The sequence below is a fragment of the Hemitrygon akajei genome, unplaced genomic scaffold, assembly GCF_048418815.1.
Source record: "Hemitrygon akajei unplaced genomic scaffold, sHemAka1.3 Scf000045, whole genome shotgun sequence".
Taxonomy (NCBI): domain Eukaryota; kingdom Metazoa; phylum Chordata; class Chondrichthyes; order Myliobatiformes; family Dasyatidae; genus Hemitrygon; species Hemitrygon akajei.
The window spans coordinates 4,973,614-4,996,517 of record NW_027331931.1 but is presented as its reverse complement, the minus strand read 5'-3'; the positions used below and the strand labels follow the sequence as shown (position 1 = coordinate 4,996,517).

General features: G+C 46.7%; 1 protein-coding gene across 6 annotated transcripts in view; it reads right to left on the bottom strand.

The window, feature by feature from the left end:
• Positions 1-18,187: 18,187 nt before the first annotated feature.
• Positions 18,188-22,904, bottom strand: part of LOC140720641 (NACHT, LRR and PYD domains-containing protein 3-like) — a 50,361-nt gene continuing 45,644 nt past the window's right edge. For all 6 annotated transcript variants that reach the window (XM_073035477.1, XM_073035475.1, XM_073035479.1 and 3 more), the window contains 4 exons: positions 20,757-20,927; positions 20,431-20,601; positions 20,108-20,275; positions 18,188-19,943 (listed from right to left, as the gene is read on the bottom strand). In XM_073035477.1, coding sequence (XP_072891578.1) covers positions 19,856-19,943; positions 20,108-20,275; positions 20,431-20,601; positions 20,757-20,927 — 598 coding nt within the window. In that variant the 3' untranslated portion in view covers positions 18,188-19,855. The remainder of the gene's footprint in view (positions 19,944-20,107; positions 20,276-20,430; positions 20,602-20,756; positions 20,928-22,904) is intronic.

Below are 22,904 nucleotides of genomic sequence, written 5' to 3'. Positions count from 1 at the left end.
CGCTGATGACTCTGTAGCTGGGATGACTGAGTGAATCCCTTCCCACAGACTGAGCAAGTGAATGGCTTCTCCCCGGTGTGAACTCGCTGATGTATCTGTAGGTTGTCTGACCGAGTGAATCTCTCTCCACAGACTGAGCAGGTGAATGGCTTCTCCCCAGTGTGAACTCGTTGGTGTCTCTGCAGGTTGGAAGACTGAGTGAAGCCCGAGCCGCAGACTGAGCAGGTGAATGTCCTCTCCCCAGTGTGAACCCACTGGTGAGCCATTACGTCAGATGATTGAGTGAATCCTTTCCCAGAAATTCAGCAGATCATCAGCTTCTGCCCGGTGTGAACTGACGGGTGTGTCCGCAGTTGGAAGACCAATTGAATCCTTTCTCACAAACAGAACAGGTGAATGGCCTTGTCCAGTGTGAACTTGCTGATGTACCTTCAGTTGAGAGGACCGAGTGAATCTATTCCCACTGTCTGAGCAGGTTACCGGCCTTTCTCCTGTGTAAAATGACGGGCGTGCCAGTTGGTCAGATGACCGAATAAATCCTCCCCCCCCCCCCTCCCCACATTCTGAGTAGGAAGGATAGTCGATTGAATACTTCGCTCCACTTCTTAAATATCTGGACAGAGACAGCAAAACTGGTGTGCTGTGTTTGAGATTCCTGGAGACAAATTCCTTCTCGTTTTAACCTGTGAAATGATTTACAAAGTCCATCAATGACTGTAGGACAACAATTCAGATGAGATTGTTGGAGTCGCCAAGTTTTGATCTGGCTGTTGCTCACTGTTACAATGAGGTTGAACCCAAGTTGGACAGAGAAATCATCTCCTGACTGGGCAGAGTGCTGGAACCTGGAATGACCATCAATTCCCTGATGCTCTTCCTGTTTCTATAAGAATGGGGCATTTCTGCAACCTGTAATTTGTACCCTGGCTCAGTTTGACTCTCTCCATTGGTATTATTCCCTCTTCCTGCTGAGCTGCATGGGTGCCTGGTCCCACAGTAACTGAAACACTCTCATGCAAATTGTCTTTCTTGACGTGCATCTGGGATTTTCTTTTACGTATTATTAACTTAAAGTTCCACAATTTTAACGCCATATAAAAAATCCCTGCTGAGGTGAATGGTTTGTCTGCCCAGCTGTTAAAAGGACTTAGAGTGAATATTAGTATTACTTCAGGTTCTTGTGGAAAATTACATTACAGAAACAGGCCATTTGGGCCATATGGTTTGTGCTGAACTAATTAAACTGCCCACTCCCACACCCCTACCATCCAGGTACCTACACGAACCTCTTAAATGTTGAAAACATGCTCGTATGCACCACTTTTGCTGGCTGCTCATTCCACACCCGGATGACTGTCTGTGTAAAGAAGTTTCCTCCCATGTTCACCTTAACATTTCACCTTTCAACCTTAACCCATGGCCTCTGGTTGTAGTCGCTCCCAATCTCTGTGGTAAAAGCCAGCTAAGGGGAGTAGGGGGCGACTGTGGATGACACGGGAAGTCAAGAACAGTATAAAAATAAAAGAGAAGATGTATAACAGAGCAAAGATGAGAGGGAAGCCGGAGGTTTGGGAAACTTTTAAAGAGCAACAGAAGATAACTAAAAAGGCAAAACGGGGAGAAAAGACTAAATTCTAAATTCTCCTACTAAATTCCTGTGTATACAAGCCTGGCTTTCCCGTCTCCTGTTTGATTCTTACTGAGAGAGAGAGAGAGAGAGGAGCGGAACTATTTGACGATGCAGCGAGTTTACATTTGCTTGCAGCTTGTGTTTACATAGCTCACAGTTTGTTTTATTTAAGCAAGGACAGTCACAAACACAGTCAGCCAGAGAGAAAGAAAGAAGGTGGAAGGTTCGAAACAAAGGTTCCTAGAGGTCAAAGGCCACTGTTTGGACTCTCCTGTGCCCACAAGGGTGGGTTGACTATTGATCCAGCGTATACCGAATGTGTGATTGTCACTTTGTTTGATCCATTGGAGTGGATCTGTTGGTTTGGGAGTATCCTGTGAGGACCACTTGTGCTAACCCTTGCTTGGGTGTGGTAATTCACTTAAAGAGGTACCCCTGTGACCAATCACTGTTGGTTATAATTCGTATAATCTATCTGGGGATTTTGTTGGAGTATCCCGTGGCTACCACTTCTGTTAACCCTTAGCTGGATTCTTGACATTCACCTTGGATTACAACTATCTCTCTCTCGTCATTGATTCCGTGGATGAACTGAATTTCATACTTTCCCATCTCAAGACTTTAAGCTTGCTATTCCCTCCGCTCAGTGACTTGGGAGTTATATTTACACATATGTGTCCTCATAACACATTTAGCTTTTGATTATTGTGCTTAATTTGTTATATTATAAGTCGATACGAATAAAGACAGTCGTTTTAACATCAAAAGTACACTCCAGGTGTGGTCTATTGCTGCTGGTTCATTTAAACCGTTACAGGAATGTAACAGAGGTGTTCGTGTTTATGTCTTTATGGCGGGCCCCATGTTAACACCTTTCCGTCTCTCTGCACGCCTTGCCAAATAGGTAGAACTAGGGGCCTACTGGGTAAAACTATGATTCCAATGTCTGTAATCCTGCTCAACCAGAGTGAGGAACTCTCAGCCTGGGCTTCCTCAAATAACACCTGGGGAAGAGAGTGAGGAACTGTGGTCCCGTCAGAGATGACTGTGGCTGCCGGTGTTTTGAGGGATTGTGTCGCAGGCCCCCACCAAACTGATCTTCCTATACTGGGAAACATGCATCCTGGCCATAACTGCAGGTGCCCAGCAGCCGAGAGGAATAACTGAGACTGAGCGTTTTTGGATGATCACTTTTCTCTCCTATGGAGTAGCCAGTAATTCACGAGAGATAATCAATTTGGCTACAAGCACTTGAGGAGCTGGCCACAATACTGCAGGGGCCCTGACAGAAACATAGGCCCAAGTAACAGAAATATACACTGAAATGATTGCAATCCGGCAAACAGTCGTATAGAATTGTACGGCTTTAGAGTTTATCCCAGCTGAGAAAGAGGGAACCTGTGCTATTACTGACACAGAATGCTGCACCTATATCCCTGATGAGTCTACTAACGTTATATCCCTCTCCGAGCACACTGCCTAGGAGACTGACAGCATCAAGAGAGTAGGGCAGGATTTACACGGGTTCACCGAAGGGTCGAAATGGTGATCTTCGAAGGTCTGTCGGTAATATGTGGGGCATGATATTGCATTATGTCCAAATGGTTGTACATATCATTGTTATAATTACTGATGTATGCCGTTTTTACCCACTGAGAAGTCAATGCTGTACTTGGTTGCTTTCTCTTTAAAAAGTTACTGATTTGTTGATCATGTAATAATCTAAAGGAGGGAATGATAAAGTATGTAAAAGGGTTAACACTTCGTTAAACAATAGCAGCCTGTTTTTCTGAAAGAAACTTCTGACGATCAACCAATGTGCTAAGCCGTGCTGAGCCATATTTCTTCTTGAGGGTAGCTAGCTAGGGTTTCAGGATGCTTATCACCTTGTGCACTCATGTGTAGAGATAGGACAGCTTCAGTCAGTTCTCTGTGTGTAAGCCATTATGAATATTTTGTAATTTGTCTTTAGGGTCTGTCATGCAGTAAATATTTTTGGCTCCAGCCTGTCTTGTGTGGGGAGTATCTGGACAGATATATCTGTGGTGTCAGGGGAATTGGTGAATTGGGTGGGAGCATTCACAGACTGTTCCTGTCTGAGTGACTAACTAACTAAGTCCCGCTCGGAGCGGATAGTTCAAAGGTTAATTGATTATCAAAGCAGGTATTCATAAATAACGCTGATATTTTTTTCTTCTCCAGAGAACCACGAAACAAAGAAAACATGAAAGTCGTTCAGAGAGAAAGTAAATGAAACTCCCTCCACACATCCCGCATCAAAAAGGACGGCATCCCGATCATCAACCCCCAAAACCCACCCCTCCCGCACAAAAGGGAAGAAAAATATCGACACCCGTTAAAAAACATTCCTACCCGGCACAACTGTGGAGAAGCCTGTGTCACCAGTGTAGAGGCGGCCGCGTCGAGAGCAGCGGACACAGCAGGTGACCCCGGAAGATTCACAGTTGAAGTGTCGCCTCACCTGGAAGGATGATTGGACAACGGAGAGAGTACGGCCGTCCGGCCGTTTCACTGTGACACCCCGAGCTCCACATCAAATCCGTCCAAACGAATCTGGGCGAACTTTAATGACCAATAAATATAATTCCTCTCAGCGATCAGCTGTCTGAGTGATTCCCTGACTCTGAGAGGAAGGGGTATCTATGGTCCACACTGTCAGGGTGTTGAGTTTACCAGGAGACAAAGACTGCAGGGACGAGAGGTTTTCTGATGACTAATACACTGTGTGTGGACCCCGCTGGCAATTCTGGTGTTGTGATCCGAATCGAGACAAACACCACGCTGCCCACTCCACCAACAACACCACACAGCCGGACACATAACAGGGGACTTTACATCCCACAACACTGGATTCAGTGATGAAACCCATGATTAATGTTATTGTCTCACCGAAAAGTCCAATAACCGTAAAAACCCTCTCCGCATACTATCACGGGTTACACAGACCAAAGAACAAATTGCCGGAGGAACTCAGTGGGTCGGGCAGCATCTGTGGAGGGAAATGGACCATCAAAATTTCGGGCCTAGACCCTCACTCTGGACTGAGTGTGGACGGGAAATAGTCGGAGAAAAGAGGTGAGGGGTGGGGATGGGGCAGGAGCTGGGGAGTGAGAGGTGGATCCAGGTGAGGGGGGAGGTGGAATGTGAAAATAGTGACAAGGGTGGGAGGTGAGTAGTTGGGGCAACACGGGGCTGCAGAAGATGGAAATTAATTCCATAGAGGATGAAAAAAGAGGTTAGAGAGTATTTGTTATACAGAGTGCAATGAAGATTCACCTGACTGATCCCTGGAGTGGTGGGGTCATAACTTGAAGAAAGATCAAATGTGATAACTCTAAATGTCATTTAGAGAATCGAGGACTGAGAGGTGAACACATTGAAATGCACAACATCATTACTGGTTGAACCAGGGATCCCAGTCTCTGAAAAAGGGGGTGGACTGTCCGGGACTGTGATGAGGGGAAAAGTCTCCATTCCGAGGGTGGTGAATATCTGTAAATCCCCCCCACAGAGGGCGGTGAAGACTCAGTGATCAACCTCACGTAGAAAAGAGGCCGGCAGATTTGTGGAGACCGAAGGGATCGAGGAAATGAGGATCGGACAGAAACGTGGCTGAGATTGGAGAGCTGCCGCCATCTTGTTGATGGTTAGAGGGGTCGAATGGCCACCTCCTGCTGTTTCTCACTTGATGTTTCAGTGTTCCTGTCCACTGAAGCCGGAGGAATATGAATATAAATTAGTGTTTATAAACATAGAACTGATTTAAATGAAACGTGAACACTTCCTGTTTGGGCTTGAATAATGTGTCGGACCGGGATGGGAATCGAGCCCTTTACTCTGTGACCTGGGGGTGGAGGGAAAGGGATCGGGGTAGATATGGTGTGGAAAATTTGACATGTATCTGGTATAAATATGGAATAATGTGGGGAATGCGGCGGATGGGTCGGGCAGTGTGTGAGGGGAGAGGAGCAGAGTCACCGGTTCAGGTGGGAGACTCTCCACCCGTCACCTGATCCCGTTTCCAGTTCACGTTTTTCTGCAGATCTGCAGCATCTGCGGGTCACTGCTCTACGTGTACGTGTAGCTTCATCTTTTGCCCCGTTCAGACAAGGCAGTGAGATCCGGATCTGTCACGTCCTCTCATTGTGGGTGGACAATGTTTTTTTTTTCTGTAATATTTTCTGCATGTTTCCTTCCACTGTTTCGACGTGCGGAAGTGCTGCCAACGTTTCTGGGTGTACGACCCATTTATGTGAGAATTTAGCCATTTATATTTATCTGAGCTTTTCATAAATGTGTAAAGTTTAGTTCAGCTTCACTTCAGAATTTCCAAAGCAACAACCCAGTCAGACAAATCGTTCCACACAATTAAAATAGTTTATTACATTTTTATTTTTTCTACTTTTGTACTATATATATTCTTATTTTAAATCACAATTGTTAAAATCTTTTGTTAAGAATTAACAATTAACAACGAATTTCCTGGCATATGCCGGTGTTATTAAACCTGATTCTGATATTGATATGGGAGACCAACCACCGGTCAACTGATCCCAGTTACTGCAGACCGTAATGTGAGAATGAAGCATGTTCCAGATATTTGCTTTCCACAGAAATGACAACAGTTCAGTTTCCTTCTGCGGTTCCAGAGCAGAAGCTCAGTCAGTCTAATATTTCCACACAGTTAAAACGGGGAATTTGTTTATTATCATCACGTACTGAGCTACAGTGAAAATCTTGCCTGATGTACCATCCACACAGATCGATACATTACGATGGTACATTGACCTGATATACAACAGAAAATAACTAACAAAGCATTATAGCTGCAGAGAAAGTGCAGTGCAGATAGACATATGTTACAGGGTCACGTCGAGTAACATTGTGAGGTCGAGTCCATTTTATCATTCATTTGGCTTATAACCACAAACAGGAAGCCGTCCTTCAGCCTGGTGTTACGCACTTTAAAGCTTTTGTATCTCTCCGCCAATGTGGGAGCGGGTTTGCAGCAAGAATGTCCAGGTTATGAGCTTCTTTGTGTACATGGCCTGCTTTTCCGAGGGAGGGGAAGTGTTGGAAGAGTCCATGGAGTGGAGGCTTGTTTCTCTGATGTTCTCTGCTCTCCAAAGTTCTCTGCAGTTCCTTGCAGTCATGGGCGGAGCAGTAGCCATACAAAGGCATGAAGTATCGACAAGGAGCTCAGAGACCTCGGCCTTCACCCTGTCTTTTGTAGCTGAATCCTGGACTTCCTGTCAGATCTCTGGTCCAAACAATCTTTTCACACTTCTTCAGGTTAGTCAGAGGAAGAGCGATAGCAGCAAAGTTCTTACAGAACTTACGATAATATCCATCCATTCCCAGAAACCATCTAAGAGCCTTCTTAGCAGTCAGAATAGGAATTTAAGAAATTGCCTGGACTTTTGCCCGAACAGGAGCCAACTTGCATTGACCAAGACAGGTCACAGTGGCATGGCGAAATTCACTCTTAGCTAAGTTAACTGTAAGGCTGGCCTGGGAAAACCTGTCAAACAGCTTTTCTACTGCAGAGATATGCTCTTCCCAAGTGTCACTCCCTGTGACTAAGTCATCAATATAGGCATCTGTGTGTTCTAATCCTCGAATTACAGAATCATTCATTTTCCGGAATGTTCCTGGACCAGTTTTCATTCCAAACAACAAAACATTGTATTCATACAACCCAGATGGTATCACAAATGCAGATTTTTTTCTACCTCTGTCCGTCAATGGAATACACCAATACCCTGTAAACAGATCAATCTTTGTAAGAAATTCAGCTTTTCCAACCTTATCGATGCAATCATCTATCCTAGGGATAGAATAGGCATCTGTTTTTGTTACTGCATTTGCCTTCCTATAATCAGAGCAAAATCTAACACTACCATCAGGTTTGGGCACAATAACGCAGGCTGAGCTCCAAACTGATGCTGAAGGGCTAACAATACCATTTTCCAGTATATTTTCAATTTCTTGCTCAGCCTATTTACACTTTTCTACGTTCATGCGATATGGGTGTTGTTTAATCGGTTTAACCAATATCTACATCATGTATTGCGATCGTGGTTTGCTTGGGAATATCGGGAAATAAATCTTTAAACTGCAGAATTAATTCCGTCACCTGTTGTTGTTGCTTTGGCTGCAGATGAGCCAACCTGTTATCAATGTTTCCTGAACAACGGAGTTCATTACCCTAACTGGGACCATGTTTGGTTTGTGAAAAGTCTCAGACAAGTCAATTGTTTCATTCTCAGGGTTGCCAGATTCATATGTTTTGACAACAACACTCACAGATGGTGCCTGCTTGTCAAAATAAGGCTTTATTATATTTATCTGTACCACCTGTGTTAGTTTACATCGGTCGGGTGTTTTGATAACATAACTCACATTATTAATTTGAGAGACTATTTCATACGGTCCATTGAGTTTTGCCTGAAGTGGATTTGTCAGCATTGGAGATAAGGTAAGCACCTTATCCCCCACCTGGTATTTTCTTTCGCAAGCCCACTTATCAAACTAACACTTCATTTTGTTTTGAGAAATCTTTAAGTTTTGTCTCGCTAGACTACAGGCCTGGAGTAGTTCATTGTTGAACTTCAAAACTTAGTCTAACAAGTTAACATGCACATCCCCATCAATTCACTGTTCCTTTAACAAGGTCAAAGCTCCCCTCACTCTATGACCAAATACAAAATTCAAATGGACTAAAGCCCAGTGATTCCTGTACCAACTTTCTTACTGCGAACAAAAGCAAATATATTCCTTCATCTCAGTCTTTTCCATTTTCAACACAGTATGTCTTTTTTTGGCGTGTGCGTGCGTGCATCCGATGATGTATTTTTCAAGCCTTTCCAAGACACGGAGTGAGAGAGAGACAGTGTGGAACACATTATGTCTTAATCATTGTTTTGAGGGTAGAATAAAATCTTTCTAGAACCCATCGTAATTCTGGATGTTACGCAGACGATGTAATTTGCTTAGCTCCCAGTACATAAAATACCTGCTGAAATAATCTAGATGTAAAATTGCTTCCTTGATCAGACTGGATTTCTTTAGGCAAATCAAATAAAGTTAAAAAAAACTTGGTAAGAGCCTTCGCCACAGTTTATCTTTAATATTTCTGAGAGGTATTGCCTCTGGGAATCTGAATGCAGTACACATAATAGTTAGCAGATACTGATGGCCAGCTGTAGTCTTTGGCAATGGGCCAACACAATCCCCCATAAATTTTGAAAAGGGTTCACCAAATGCAGTTATATATAGACTGCAGTGGGGCACTGTGGAGACCTGATTAGGTTTACCGTCAACTTGACCAATGTGACAGGTTCTGCAAAAGGTCACAATATCTTTCCTAAGATTAGGCCAGTAGAATTATTACATAATCCTGTTTACAGTTTTATTCACTCCAAAATGGCCACCTGAGGGCAGACTGTGGGCCAAAGTTAAAATTTCAGTCCTATAAACTTTAGGAACTACACCTTGGTGAACAATTGCCCATTCCTCACTCGCTGGTATAGCAGGTGGCCTCCACTTCCTCATTATCACTCCATCCTTGTGATAACACCCTACTGGCACTTTCTTAATCTCATCATCTGAGAAAGCAGTTTCTTTTAAAGCTTCAAACTCAGGGTCTTGGTTCTGTTCGGCGATAAACTCGTCTGCGTCGGCAGACATTTTAGCCATACTTCGAGTTCCTGCGCAGGAAGGATAAATGTTAAAATCCATCTGTGGGTCGTCAGTGGTTGGGTTAGTTGTTAACTGCACTGCAGGAACAACTTTACCATCTGCCAGGTCATTCACTAACAGCAAAGTAACATCTTCCTCTGGTAAACTGGAGCATACTCCGATCTTAACAGGTCCTGAAACCAACCCCGACAGTAAAGTTACCTTGTGCAATGGCACGGAAACCATGTCGCCCCCAATGACTTTAATAAGATTTACCTCACCAGTGTGAGACTCATCACCAAACTTTAGAACGCTGTCTAATATAAGTGACTGAGAAGCCCCAGTAACTCAAAGAATTTTCACTGGTACCGGGGTTGACCCTTCCTTTACTAATACAAACCCATCTGACATAAAATGATCGAATCCCTTCTTAACACGGTCAGACCTCTCAGACCTTAACTGAGCCTCAACAGAATGTTCAGAACCCTGTGGATTGATAGGTTCTTCAACATACTGAACACTGAACACAGGCATTTGGGACTGAATCCTTGTCCTTTTTCTTCTTCAGGATGGAACAATTAGCCATAATATAACCAGCTTTCTTACAATAGTAACAAGTGAGACCAGAATATTTCTCCTTCAACTGCTTCCCTTCATCCTTACTCTTGTCACTAGTCCCAGCTTTAATTTCTGGTTTACCCTGGTGATCCCTGCTACTCTTTTGGAAGCTCTTATTCGGGATAATCTTAGCCTTATGAGTAAAAACAAACTCATTTGCTATTCTATCAGACTCCTGCAAAGTGGCAGCATCCTATTCATCTAAATAGGTCTTTATGTCATCAGGAATGCACCTTTTGAATTCTTCAATTAAAAGCAACACTTTCAAGCTGTTACAATCATCATTTATATTTTTACATGTGCACCGGCGGTCAAATCACACAAGCTTCTCATAAGCAAGGTCCATATAAGTCTGTTTCACAGATTTCTTCAAATTTCCAAACTTTTGCCTGCATGATTCTGGGAAGAACTCGTAAGCTTTGAGCACAGCCTGTTTCACTATGTCATAATCAGCTGCTTCATCAACCGTCAAAGCAGAATAGGCTTGCTGAGCCTTCCCCTTAATTACACTTCGTAAGAGAAAAGGCCAACCCTCTTTTGGCAACTTTAAACTTTCAGCAACCTTCTCCAAATGCTGAAAATATATATCAACCTCTGCCTCGTCAAATGAAGGTACCAATTTAACTTCCTGACTGGCCTTAAACTTGTCACTAGAGTCTAACGCTAGACCCCTTTGCTGCAATCTCTCTATCTTTTCCAGCTCAAACAGCCTCTGTCTTTCTGCTTCCTCCCTGTTTATCTGCCTCTCTAGCCTCAAACTGCCTCTGCCTTCCGTAGCCTTTATCTTTAATGTTTCTCACTTGTACTGGAGCACAAGCTCACGAGGTTTACTTTCAGGAAACACCTCTAACTCCTCCACTTTAAACACTCTCTCAGATACATAATGTTCAGCTATTATCCTCTGCATCTGTGCCTTCCCTATTGTCGATTTCACCTTAGCAAGTTTTAACCTTCTGGCAAGACTCAACAACTCAATCCTTCTGGCGTCCTCTAATGCCTCAGAGGTTGGCGCTTCCTGACATCTATCAACATCCATTGCAGCTGATTTTCCACACACAAATTAATCAAAGGGACTTCCTCAATGAAGTCAATAATTAATGACAATGCCCCCAAAACTGTTAATATCTCGGACGCAGGCCCAATTTTTTATGAATCATAACGCTTTAGAAATGAACCAGCAGCAATAGACTACACCTGGAGTCTGTTTTTTGAAGTTAAAACTACCTTTATTAGAATCTACTTATAATATAGTAACAAGCAAGATAAACAAAAGTGAACATTGTTATGTGTATATACATATGTGTAAATATAACTCCAAAACTATTGAGCTCGGGAGAAAAAAGGCTTGGAGTCTTGAGCTGGCAAAGTATGAAATTTTAGTTCAACCATGGAATAGGTGATGAGAGAGATATTTATAATCCAGCGTAAATGTTGAGAGAAGGCAATTATGTAGAATTCCACAGGTTTCATGGTGGTAAAACGAGACAACAGTTGCTGTAGATTTTATCCGTCATCATTCCAAATCTACATACGAATTATCACGGAAAGTGACTTGTCACAAGGGGTATCGTCTTCAAGTGAATTACCCCACCACACCCAGGCAAGGGTTAACACATCAGTGGACTTCACAGGATACCCCAAATCAGATCCACTCCTATGGATCAAACGAGGTGACATCCACACATTCGATGTATGCTGAATCGATAATTAACCCACCCTTATGGGCATAGGAAAGTTGCAATCAGTGACCCTTGGCCACTTGTTCCCTAGTTTCAATCCTATTTTTCCTCCTTCGTCTCCGTCTGACCCTGAGTGTCTGTGTCCTCAGTTAAAACTAAACAAACGGCGAGCGATGCAAACAAGCTGCAAGTCAGACTGATTTCCCTTCTTAATCTCTCTCTCTCTCTCTCTCTCTCTCTCTCTCTCTCTCTCTCTCTCTCTCTCTCTCTCTCTCTCTCTCTCTCTCTTAAAATGACAGTCTACAGCAAACAAAACCAAGGGAATCATAACAACGGCCACTCCTCAGTGTGAACTAACTGGTGTGCCAGTAATTGGGATGACCGAATGAATCCCTTCCCACACTCTGAGCAGGTGAAGGCCTCTCTCCAGTGTGAACTCGCTGATGACTCTGCAGATTGGATGACTGAGTAAATCCCTTCTCACAGACTAAGCAAGTGAACGGCTTTTCACCAGTGTGAACTCACTGGTGTGCCATTAGGTCAGATGACTGAGTGCATTCTTTCCCAGAAATTCAACAGATGACAGCCTCTGCCCGGTGTGAACTGACTGTTGTGTCCACAGGTGGGAAGACCAATTGAATCCTTTCTCTCACACAGAACAGGTGAATGGCCTTGCCCAGTGTGAACTTGCTGATGTACCTTTAGTTGAGATGACCGAGTGAATCCATTCCCACTGTCTGAGCAGGTGAACAGCCTTTCTCCTGTGTAAAATGACGGGCGTGCCAGTTGGTCAAATGCACGAGTGAATCCCTCCAAACAGTCTAAGCAGGAAGGATGGTCGATTGAATCCCTCGCTCCACTTTTTAAACATCTAGACAGAGACAACAAAACTGGCATGCCATGTTTGAGATCCCTGGAGACAAATTCCTTCTCATTTTTAACCTTAAAAAGATTTACAAAATACATCAATGGGTGTAGGACAACATTTCAAGTGAGATTACTTGAGTTGCCAAGGTTTGATCATCCAATTTACTATCTCACCTTGAATGCTGAATGACTGAACCTTCTTGACCAAACTGCCTTATGAGACGTTGTCAGGTGCCTTGCTAAAGTCCATGTAGACAACATCCACTGCCTTGACCTCCCCATCTATTTTGTTTCCTCATATGGATTACCATTCTGATCTTGCAGAGGATTATTTTTTTCCCTTGTAATCTTTTTTATTCTTAACATATCTGCAGATTCCCTGAGGATTCTCCTTCACCTTGTCTGCAGGGGCAACCTCATGCCTTCTTTTATTTCTTTCATAAGTGTTCACTTGAATTTCCTGTATTTCATAAGGACCGCATTTGTTCCTATCTGCCTGTACCTGGTATGCGTGTCCTTTCTTTTTCATCTGGGAGAGGAAAGCCAAAGGGGTGATAGAGCTGCATGCTGCGAGGTAGTGGTAAGGGGGGGGGGTAAACGAAAGTTGCAGGGGGAATGGGAGCCTGAATAACTGAACAGAGAGTGGAGTGTTTGTGGAGATAGTTGTTGTTTAGACCTCAAAGTCAGGAATGAAAAGGTTGAGCATGATGCAGTGAATATGCTGAGCCCTGTATATTTCAATATAAGGAGCATTGTAGGAAAGGCGGATGTGTTCAGGGCATGGATCAACACCTGGAATTAAGATACTAGGATCTGGAAACTGTGGATTGGGACAGTCTGCTTTATGGCAAAGGGAGAGGCAGGCAGAATCTTATGGAGTATAAGAAATGCAAGAGAGCACATAAGAAATAAATCAGGATGGCTAAAAGAAGGCATAAGGTTGCCCTCACAGAAAAGATGAAGGATAATCCTCAGGGATTCTAGTGATAGATTAAGAGCAAAAGGATTGCAAGGCACAAAGTTGGTCCTCTGGAAGACGGGAATGGCAATCCACGTGTGGAACCAAAGCAGATGGTGGATATCTTAAATCTTAAATATTTTTCCATTTCTGTTTACTCAGGAGATGGACAAAGAGTCTATGGGAGTGTGGAAAAGTGGCATTAAAATCGTGGACCCTGTACAGATTAAAGAAGTGTATTTACTTCACTGTTCAAAATAGAAGATAGAAATCTACAGCATATTCCAGGTCATTCAGACTAAAATGTTGTGCCAACCATGTAACCTACTCTAGTAACTGCCTAGAATTTCCCTAGCACACACCCTCTGTTTTTCTAAGCTCCATGTACCTATCTAAAAGGCTGTTAAAAGACCCCATTGTATCAGCCTGGACCACCGCTGCTGACAGTGCATTTCACGCATGCACCACTCACTGTGTAAAAATCTTACCCCTGACATCCCTCAGTATCTATTTCCAAGCACCTTAAAACTATGCCCCTCGTGTTAGCCATTTCAACCCTGGAAAAATACCTCTGGCTACCCACATGCTCAATGCCCTTCATCATTTTATACACCTAAAAATGGCTCTAAACTTAAACAAGGAAATTATACATTGGATTCAGGATTTGTTAGTATAGAAAATTATGAGAGTATAGATAGGGTAAATGCAAGCAGCTTTTTCCACTGAGGTTGTGTGGGATGACAACCAGAGGTCATGGGTAAGTGGGGAAGGTGAAAATTTAATGGGAACATGTGGAAAAGCTCTTCACTGAAATGGTTGTGACAGCGTGGAATGAGATGCCAGCACAAGTGATGAATATTCCGAGCAAAATGTAGCACCTCACACTTAACAGCATGAAACTCCATCTACCATCGCTCAGCCCACTCTTCTAACGGGCCTAAATCTCTCTGGAAGCTTTGAAAACCTACTTCATTATTCACAACGTCAACTACCTGAGTATAATCTCTAAGGAGCTTCCTCTGGCAGCTCCTTCCACAGACGGACCACCCGTATCCGTCTAAACCTTTCCTATCCGTGTCCCTGTCCGAGTGTCGTTAATGTACCTGCCTCGACCACTTCCTCCGGCAGCTTCTCCCACAGACGGACCACCCGTACCCCTCTAAACCTTTCCTGTCCGTGTCCCTGTCCGAGTGTCGTTAATGTACCTGCCCTGACCACTTCCTCTGGCAGCTCCTTCCACAGACGGACTACCCTCTGGGCGAAAAAGTTTCCCCTCGGGTCCCCTATTAAATCTCTAAAATCTGTGCCCTCTGGTTCAAGATTCCCCGACCCTGAGGAAAAGTCTGTGCACATTCACCCTATCTGTGCCCCTCGTGGTTTTCACACCTCTGTAAGGCCCCCCTACGCTCCAGGGAATGAAGTCCCTACCTGCCCGACCTCTCTCCGTAACTCAGCCCCTCGAGTCCCGGCGACACCGTCGTAAATCCCCGTGAGCTCCCGCCTCCGGTACACGGTGCCCTGTCCGACGATGGCGGTCATGCTAAACGCCGCCTTCACCGCCCCGTCTGCCTGTGACCCCACTTCCAGGGAACCAAAAATCTAGGAAAATCTAGGAATCTAGGAATAATGGTGCATAAATCCCTGAAGGTGGAATCTCATGTGAATAGGGTGGTGAAGAAAGCTTTTGGTAGGCTGGCCTTTATAAATTAGAACATTGAGTATAGGAGTTGGGATGTAATGATAAAATTGTACCAGGTATTGGTGAGGCCAAATTTGGAGTATTGTGTACATTTCTGGTCACCGAATCATAGGAAAGATGTCAACAAAATAGAGAGAGTACAGAGGAGACTTACTAGAATGTTACCTGGGTTTCAGCACCTACGTTACAGGGAAAGGTTGAACAAGTTAGGTCTTTATTCTTTGGAGCGTAGAAGGTTGAGGGGGGACTTGATAGAGGTATTTAAAATTATGAGGAGGATATATAGAGTTGGAGTGAATAGGCTTTTTCCATTGAGAGTAGGGGAGATTCAAACAAGAGGACATGAGTTGAGAGTTAAGGGGCAAAAGTTTAGGGGCAACACGAGGGGCAACTTCTTTACTCAGAGCGTGGTAGCTGTGTTGAACGAGTTTCCAGTAGACGAGGTAGAAACAGGTTTGGTATTGTCATTTAAAGTAAAATTGGATAGGTATATGGACAGGGAAGAATGGAGGGTTATGGGCTGAGTGCAGGTCGGTGGGACTAGGTGAGAGTAAGCGTTCGGCACGGACTAGAAGGGCCGAGATGGCCTGTTTCCGTGCTGTAATTGTTATATGGTTATAAACCAAAACTTGGCGCGTTCCGTTAATCGAAGGCTAAAGTTCTCCGTCTCTCAACCCTCTCCCTCTTTCACCCCTCTTCACCTCTCACCCTGTCCATGTCTCACTCTCTCTGTCTCTGCCTCCTGTGTTTTCCACCTTTCTTTCCTCTCCCTGTCCGACCTCTCTTATCTCCTGCCTCTCACCTCTCTCCCCATCGGACTCTCATGTCCCTCCCTCTATCAATTTCCTCTGCCACCTCTCTTCTTTCTCCCCCTTCTCTATCCCCATCTCTCTCCCACCCACCCCCTCTCTTCCTCACCCACTGCCCCCCTTCTCTTCTTCCCGGTCTGGGTCTCCCCACCTCCGCCTACCCCAATACCCACTCTCACTCACTCCTCTCTCTTCCCCGGCCATCTCTACCCATGCCCCTCCCTCTCTCTCCTCTGTCTCTCACCTCTCACTCTCACCCCATTTCTCTCTCTTTCTCTCTCCCCCTCTCCACTCCTCTCTTTCCGTCTGGCTCTCCCCCCTCCCATGCTTCCTTCGCTCTGTCCCTCTGCCAAACACCGAATCTCGCAGAGGTGTGTCAGCGGGATCACGGTGATCTTGCTGGTCAACTGCCTGGTCTCGCTGGTGATATCCGACCTCACGGCCATCGCCAACTGCAGGGACCTCGAGTGCTACGCCGCACAGCCTCCGGTGGTGAGTGGGATCTTCCTGTGCACAGGGGCGGGTGTGTGTGGGCGGCGAGGAATGAGGCATGGGTACAAGAGACGGGGGAGGTGAACACCGTGGGGAGGGAGCAAGAGAGCGGGAGGGGTAGAGAGATATGGAGGCAGAAAAGGAATAAAAGGGTGCGGAGAGGGGTGGAGAGAGGAGGATAGGGTGGGGAGAGAGAGGTCGGGGAAGAGATGGAGAGAGAAGAGGGGACAGAGAGAGAGGCTGAGGGAGTGGATCTCATCTCCTCTCCTCACCTTCTCTTTCTACCCTTCCATCCTCAATCTGACCCCTCCCTCTCCCCCACTCCCCTGCAGAAAATGGTGGTGATCCACGCCAACCAGCCCGCACCGCCAGACCTCGCCTCCATCTTCTCCGGCAAGCCGGCGCCCACTCTTGCCTTTGACGGGCCCCAGCGACGACACGTCCCCCGACTCCACGGAACAGCCTGAAGGATTCGGGCCGAACGATCTGAGGCTCAGCCCGAAAGAAAAGTCAAAGCAGGACTTTCGAGACTGAGGAGGGGAGGGGAGGGTAACGGTGCTGGCCTCTTCCCGTAGTCACACTCCTCCCCCGTGGGAACCCCGCAGTTCCATCTCCCTTGTTACGAGCCGCCCTCTCCCACCCTCGGCTCCCGTCACTTCTGAAACACTCCGCTCTCTGTCCCCTCTCTCTCCCCTCTATCACCGCCCATTTCACCCTGGCTGGCGGCCATTTTGTGATGGTTACCATTGACAACCGCTCTCCCCGCATCATAGAATGGGGCAAACCCTTTTCCTCACCTTCCACTCACTTCCCTCCCTGTTTATTCAATCTCAACTCCTCATCCCTCCTCTCCTTCCCCTCGGTGCCCGATCTCCCGACTCTCCATTTAACCTTCTGCTGACTGCCATTGTGTGACAGTCAGACCCTCCTTTCCTCTCCCTCACACTCTTGTCACCCTCCGTCCCATCCCATCACTCGCAAACCCCTTCCCTCCCTCCCCTCGCTCTCCTCTCCCCACCACCTCGATCCTCTGCATCGTACGCTGTTTGGCTGCCATTTTGCGATGCCAATCTTCACTTCTCCTCATCGCCCTCTTTCTCTCTCTCTGTTACCCAGTGAGTCACTCCCCTACTCACCCCGTCACTCCTGACACCCTTTCCCCTCTCTGACCCCTTACCCTTTCTCCCGCCATCCACCACATCATGGCTGATGAAGATTTTCTGATGGGAAATTCTGCTCCCGCACCTGATCCCTTCCCTCCGTCGTTGAGTGAGTCGCTCCTCTCTCCCTCTGTTGGGACACTCAACTCTCCGTCTCATCAGCCCTGGCCGCGTCCCCGCTCCCCCTTGCCTTCGAGTACGCCCCCTTTCTTGCAGCTCGTCTAATTTGCGAAGGCAATTGTCACCACCCATTCATCTTCCACTATTGAAAATGTCACTCCCCCACACTCCACATCCTGTCCAATCAGAACATCCTCCCTTCCCATTACATCCCCTCCCTCCCCGTCCCATCACTCCCACTCCCTTCCTGTCGTTTCACTCCTCCTCACCCCGTCTTTGTCTTCTCCATGTCGGCCACCAGTTTGTGACAGGAACTTTCGCCCCTCCCCTTTCCGTCCCCCATTGAGTCAGTGACTTCGCCACGCTCACCGTCTCATCAGTCCACTCCTCGTCTCATCACTCCTCTACCTCCCAAACCCGTCACCCCTCCTCCCCAAAGCCCACATGTATATGTGTATGTGTGAATATCTGAGATATATACATTAGTTTATTCAATGACAATATTATTGGACTTAAAACATATGTACAACGCCCAAGACTATATAAAGCACAAATTAAAATAGTTATTACAATCAATAACACACTCGATCCCGGGATTGTATCCATGGGCACCGCATGTTCCTTCGCCATAGATTCTGTGTGTGACAGTGGCCATTGTAAGTCAGTGTCTCACTCCATCCCTGGCGGCCACATTAACTAAGGATTCGCCCATTTTAAATCAGCGCGTCCCTCCCTGTCTTGTGCTCACTTCTACCAAAGCCGTCACTCCCTCTCCAACGGCCATTTCAAGTGAAGCGTCGGACATCCCACCTCTCTCGGAAGTCCCGGGAGTCTCCTGCATATTGATAGCGGCTCCCTGATGCCCGCGAATTATATACAATCTCCCGCAAATCGATTTTTTGAGAGGGGGAGAGAGAGGGGAAGGGAGGGGGTGAGAGTGGGAGAGAGAGGGAGGGAGCGCTCCATGGCAGAGTATTAAAAAAAAGAAAATACAAAACGTACTTCACCCCAGACTACACTAAAGTGTACCCCTGCCTAATAGGGGTCAGGAATAATGACAGTGTTGCTCGCTGCACTGTCTGCAACATTGTGTTTTCTATTGCCCATGGGGGGGGGGGGGGTTAAATCACTGTTGAGGTGAGTTTAACGGGGTGTCATTCGTTCATTAGCATAGCTAACGTTATTTAAACTAGCTGGCTGGCCGCTAAGGAGCTACACTATTGCAGACATCCCACCTCTCCCGTGAGTTCCGGGAGTCTCCCGCAAATTGATGGTGCCTGCTTCCCTGAAATGAGATTTTGCAGGGTGGAATTAATTGAGTGATGGAATGGTGCAGACGGAGCTTCACTGTGTGTTTGGCATTGCAAGTGTGTGATGGGACCGTGTGGAGGGAAATTCACTCTGTGTCTGGTCCCGGGTGTGTGTGTGTTGGGACCGTGTGGAGGGAAATTCACTCTGTGTCTGGTCCTGGGTGTGACTAAATTTACAAATATAAGTTAAACAATGTGTGAGCTGCTGACGTGCGGGAATAAATAAGCTGCTCCCGACTCACTCACAGTCACATACAATTAACTCACCGGCGACAACGAGTGACCGGTTGAATAATCAGTCCCGTTTCTCACCGTCACTCTGCATCGGGGAACCGATGATTATAAAATCACACTTCAGGGCCGTGTCCGGGATCGCTGCAGATCCAGGGTCACTGCCGAGGGATTTGTCAATTTTACATCATTATATCGGCCAGGCTGCCGAATGCACCGTCCTCAGCAAAGGGAGCAACAGGATTCTTTCCCGGGATAATCCAACCCCGGGACACCGGTGTACCAGACTGAGCCCCAGCCCCCAGGCTCTTCCTGTCTGGGTAATTCCCCGGGGTGTCACGTTGGAGTCTCGAACTCACACATCGGTGGAAGCTGCCCCGCCGGACAACAGGCGGAAACACGTCACTGCGGGACCGTTCCGAGCGACACACAGCGAGAAACCTGAGCCGGTTCCGTTAAAACCGTTGGGAGTTGAACCAGGCGCGCGGCCATTAAAGATAAGGGCGGGAGTTAAAGGGGAGGGCGGGGAATCGGTCAAATGTCCCCATCCCGCGGGCGGGGATGCTCACACATTCAGATGTTCACACGGCCACTCTCAGTCCGGGTCTGACTCCCCATAGAGATCTCAGTTCCTTCTCCCCGGTCTCACTGAACCGATTCCCGTCCAGGCTGAAACAGATGGGAGAATAAAGATGAAATAAACAGATTACACGACAGTGTCAGTAACAGGGGACCGGGGTTAATGTTTCAACAACACTCACAGACAAATACCGCCAGAAAACCCGTGGATCCACTATTATTTTATCACATTGAACATTAACAGAAACACTCACTCGATCAGCTCCAGACTTGGGAGGGTCCGTATGAGGCGGCAGAGAGCGGGAACGGATCGGTCTGTGAGCGAGTTTAATTCCAGGTTCAGCACCGTCAGTGATGGGTTTGTACTGAGAGCGGAGACGAGATCCTCGGCATCAGAATCTGTGAGACCGACATCCCTCAGCCTGGAGATGAGAAAGAGTGAGGGTGAAGGACACAGAGAGACAGGAGACGGGACAAATCCCCAGTGTTTATCAGTAACACAATTACTGTTCACATTAATGTTCTGTGTCAGACACCCAGTGACTGTAAACACAATCTCCCACAGTCTGGTACTTACCACAGTTTCTGTATTTTACACCCCGGGTTCCTCAGAGCCGCAGACACCAGTTTCACTCCTGAATCTCCAAGTTTATTAGAACCCAGGTTCAGCTCCGTCAGTGATGGGTTTGTACTGAGAGCGGGGGCGAGATCTTCGGCACCAAAATCTGTGAGACCGACATCGTTCAGCCTGGAGATGAGACAGAGTGAGGGTGAAGGACACAGAGAGACAGGAGACGGGACAAATCCCCAGTGTTTATCAGTAACACAATTACTGATCACATTAATGTTCAGTGTCAGACACCCAGTGACTGTAAACACAATCTCCCACAGTCAGGTACTTACCGCAGTTTCTGTATTTTACACTCTGGGTTCCTCAGAGCCGCAGACACCAGTTTCACTCCTGAATCTCCCAGTTTATTATCACTCAGGTCCAGCTTCGTCAGTGATGGGTTTGTACTGAGAGCGGAGATGAGATCCTCGGCACCAGAATCTGTGAGACCGACATTCTCCAGCCTGGAGATGAGAGAGAGTGAGGGTGAAGGACACAGAGAGACAGGAGACGGTACAAATCCCCAGTGTTTATCAGTAACACAATTACTGATTATTTCCTTCAGCACGACTGCGCAAGTCGGCCAGTGAGAACAGCGAGAAGAGTTTAAAAGGAAGACAGATTTACAGTGCGAGCGTCAGAGGAGCGGGAGACAGAGTAGGAAGGCTTTGGCTCAACGGGGCTTCGGCGATAATGGGTGGAGGCGAGGTAGGTTATCTGTTTACAATACAGACAGAGAGTATGTGTGTGAGGCTGGTTCTCTGTGCTCGGTGTCAGATGTGGGAGATCCTGGAGACTCCCAGCCTCCTGGACGGCAACATCTGCACCCGGTGTGTCGAGCTGCAGCTCCTTAGGGACCGAGTTAGGGAACTGGAGATGCAGCTCGATGACCTTCGTCTGGTCAGGGAGAGCGAGGAGATGATATATAGGAGTTACAGGCAGGTGGTCACACCGGGGCCACGGGAGACTGAAGAAGTGGGTCAGAGTCAGGACAGGGAAGGCCAAGAAGCATGTACTAGAGAGTACCCCTGTGGCTGTACCCCTTGACAATGAGTTTTCCTGTTCGAGTACTGCCGGAGGGGGCTGGCCCACGGGGTTGGGGAGCATCAGTGTCAGTGCCTCTGGCACAGTCTGGCCCTGTGGCTCAGGAGGACAGGGAAAGGAAGAGGAAGGCAGCAGAGATAGGGGACTATAGTCAGGGGGTCAGACAAACGATTCTGTGGACGCAGGAAAGAAACTCGGATGGTAGATTGCCTCGCAGGTGCCAGGGTCCGGGATGTTTCTGATCGCATCCAAGATATCCTGCAGTGGGAGCGAGAACAGCCAGAGGTCGTGGGACATATTGGTACCAGTGACAGGCAGGAAAAGGGAAGAGGTCCTGAAAACAGACTACAGGGAGTTAGGAAGGAAGTTGAGAAACAGTACCTCAAAGGTAGTGATCTTGGAATTACTGCCTGTGCAACATGACAGTGAGAATAAGATTAGGATGAGGTGGAGGATAAACGCATTGACTGAGGGATTGGAGCAGGAGGCAGGGATTCAGATTTCTGGATCATTGGGACCTCTTTTGGAGCAGGTGTGACCTGCACAAAAATGACGGGTTGCACTTGAATCCCGGGGGACCAATATCCTGGCAGCAAGGTTTGCTAAGGCTACTGGGGAGAGTTTAAACTAGAATTGCTGGGGGGAGGGAACCAAATTGATGTGATGGAGGAGAGGAAGGTTGGCTCACAAATAGAGAGAATTTGGAGACAGTGTGAAAGGGAGGATGCGCAAGTGATAGAGAAGGGAGGCACTCAGTCCGATGGTTTGAGATGTGTCTATTTTAATGCAAGGAGTATGATGAATAAAACGGATGAGCTTAGAGCGTGGATCAGCTCTCGGAGCTATGATGTGGTGGTCATTACAGAGACTTGGATGGTGCAGGGGCAGGAACGGCTGCTTCAAGTGTCAGGATTTAATTGTTTCAGAAAGGACAGGGAGGGAGGCAAAAGCGGTGGGGACCTGGCACTGTTGATCAGAGATAGTGTCACGGCTACAGAAAAGGAGGAAGTCATGGAGGGTTTGTCTAAGGTGTCTCTGTGGGTGGAAGTTAGGAACAGGAAGGGGTCAGTAACTCTACTGGGTGTTTTGTGTAGACCACCCAATGGTAACAGGGACATCGAGGAGCAGATAGGGAGACAGATTCTGGAAAGGAGTTTTAATAACAGGGTTGTTGAGGTGTGAGGTTTTAAATTCCCAAATATTGATTGGCATCTCCCTAGAGTGAGGGGTTTAGATGGGGTGGAATTTGTTAGGTGTGTTCAGGAAGGTTTCTTGACACAATATGTAGATAAGCCTACAAGAGGAGAGGCTGTGCTTGATCTGCTATTGGGAAATGAACCTGGCCTGGTGTCAGGTATCTCAGTGGGAGAGCATTTTGGAGATAGTGATCACAGTTC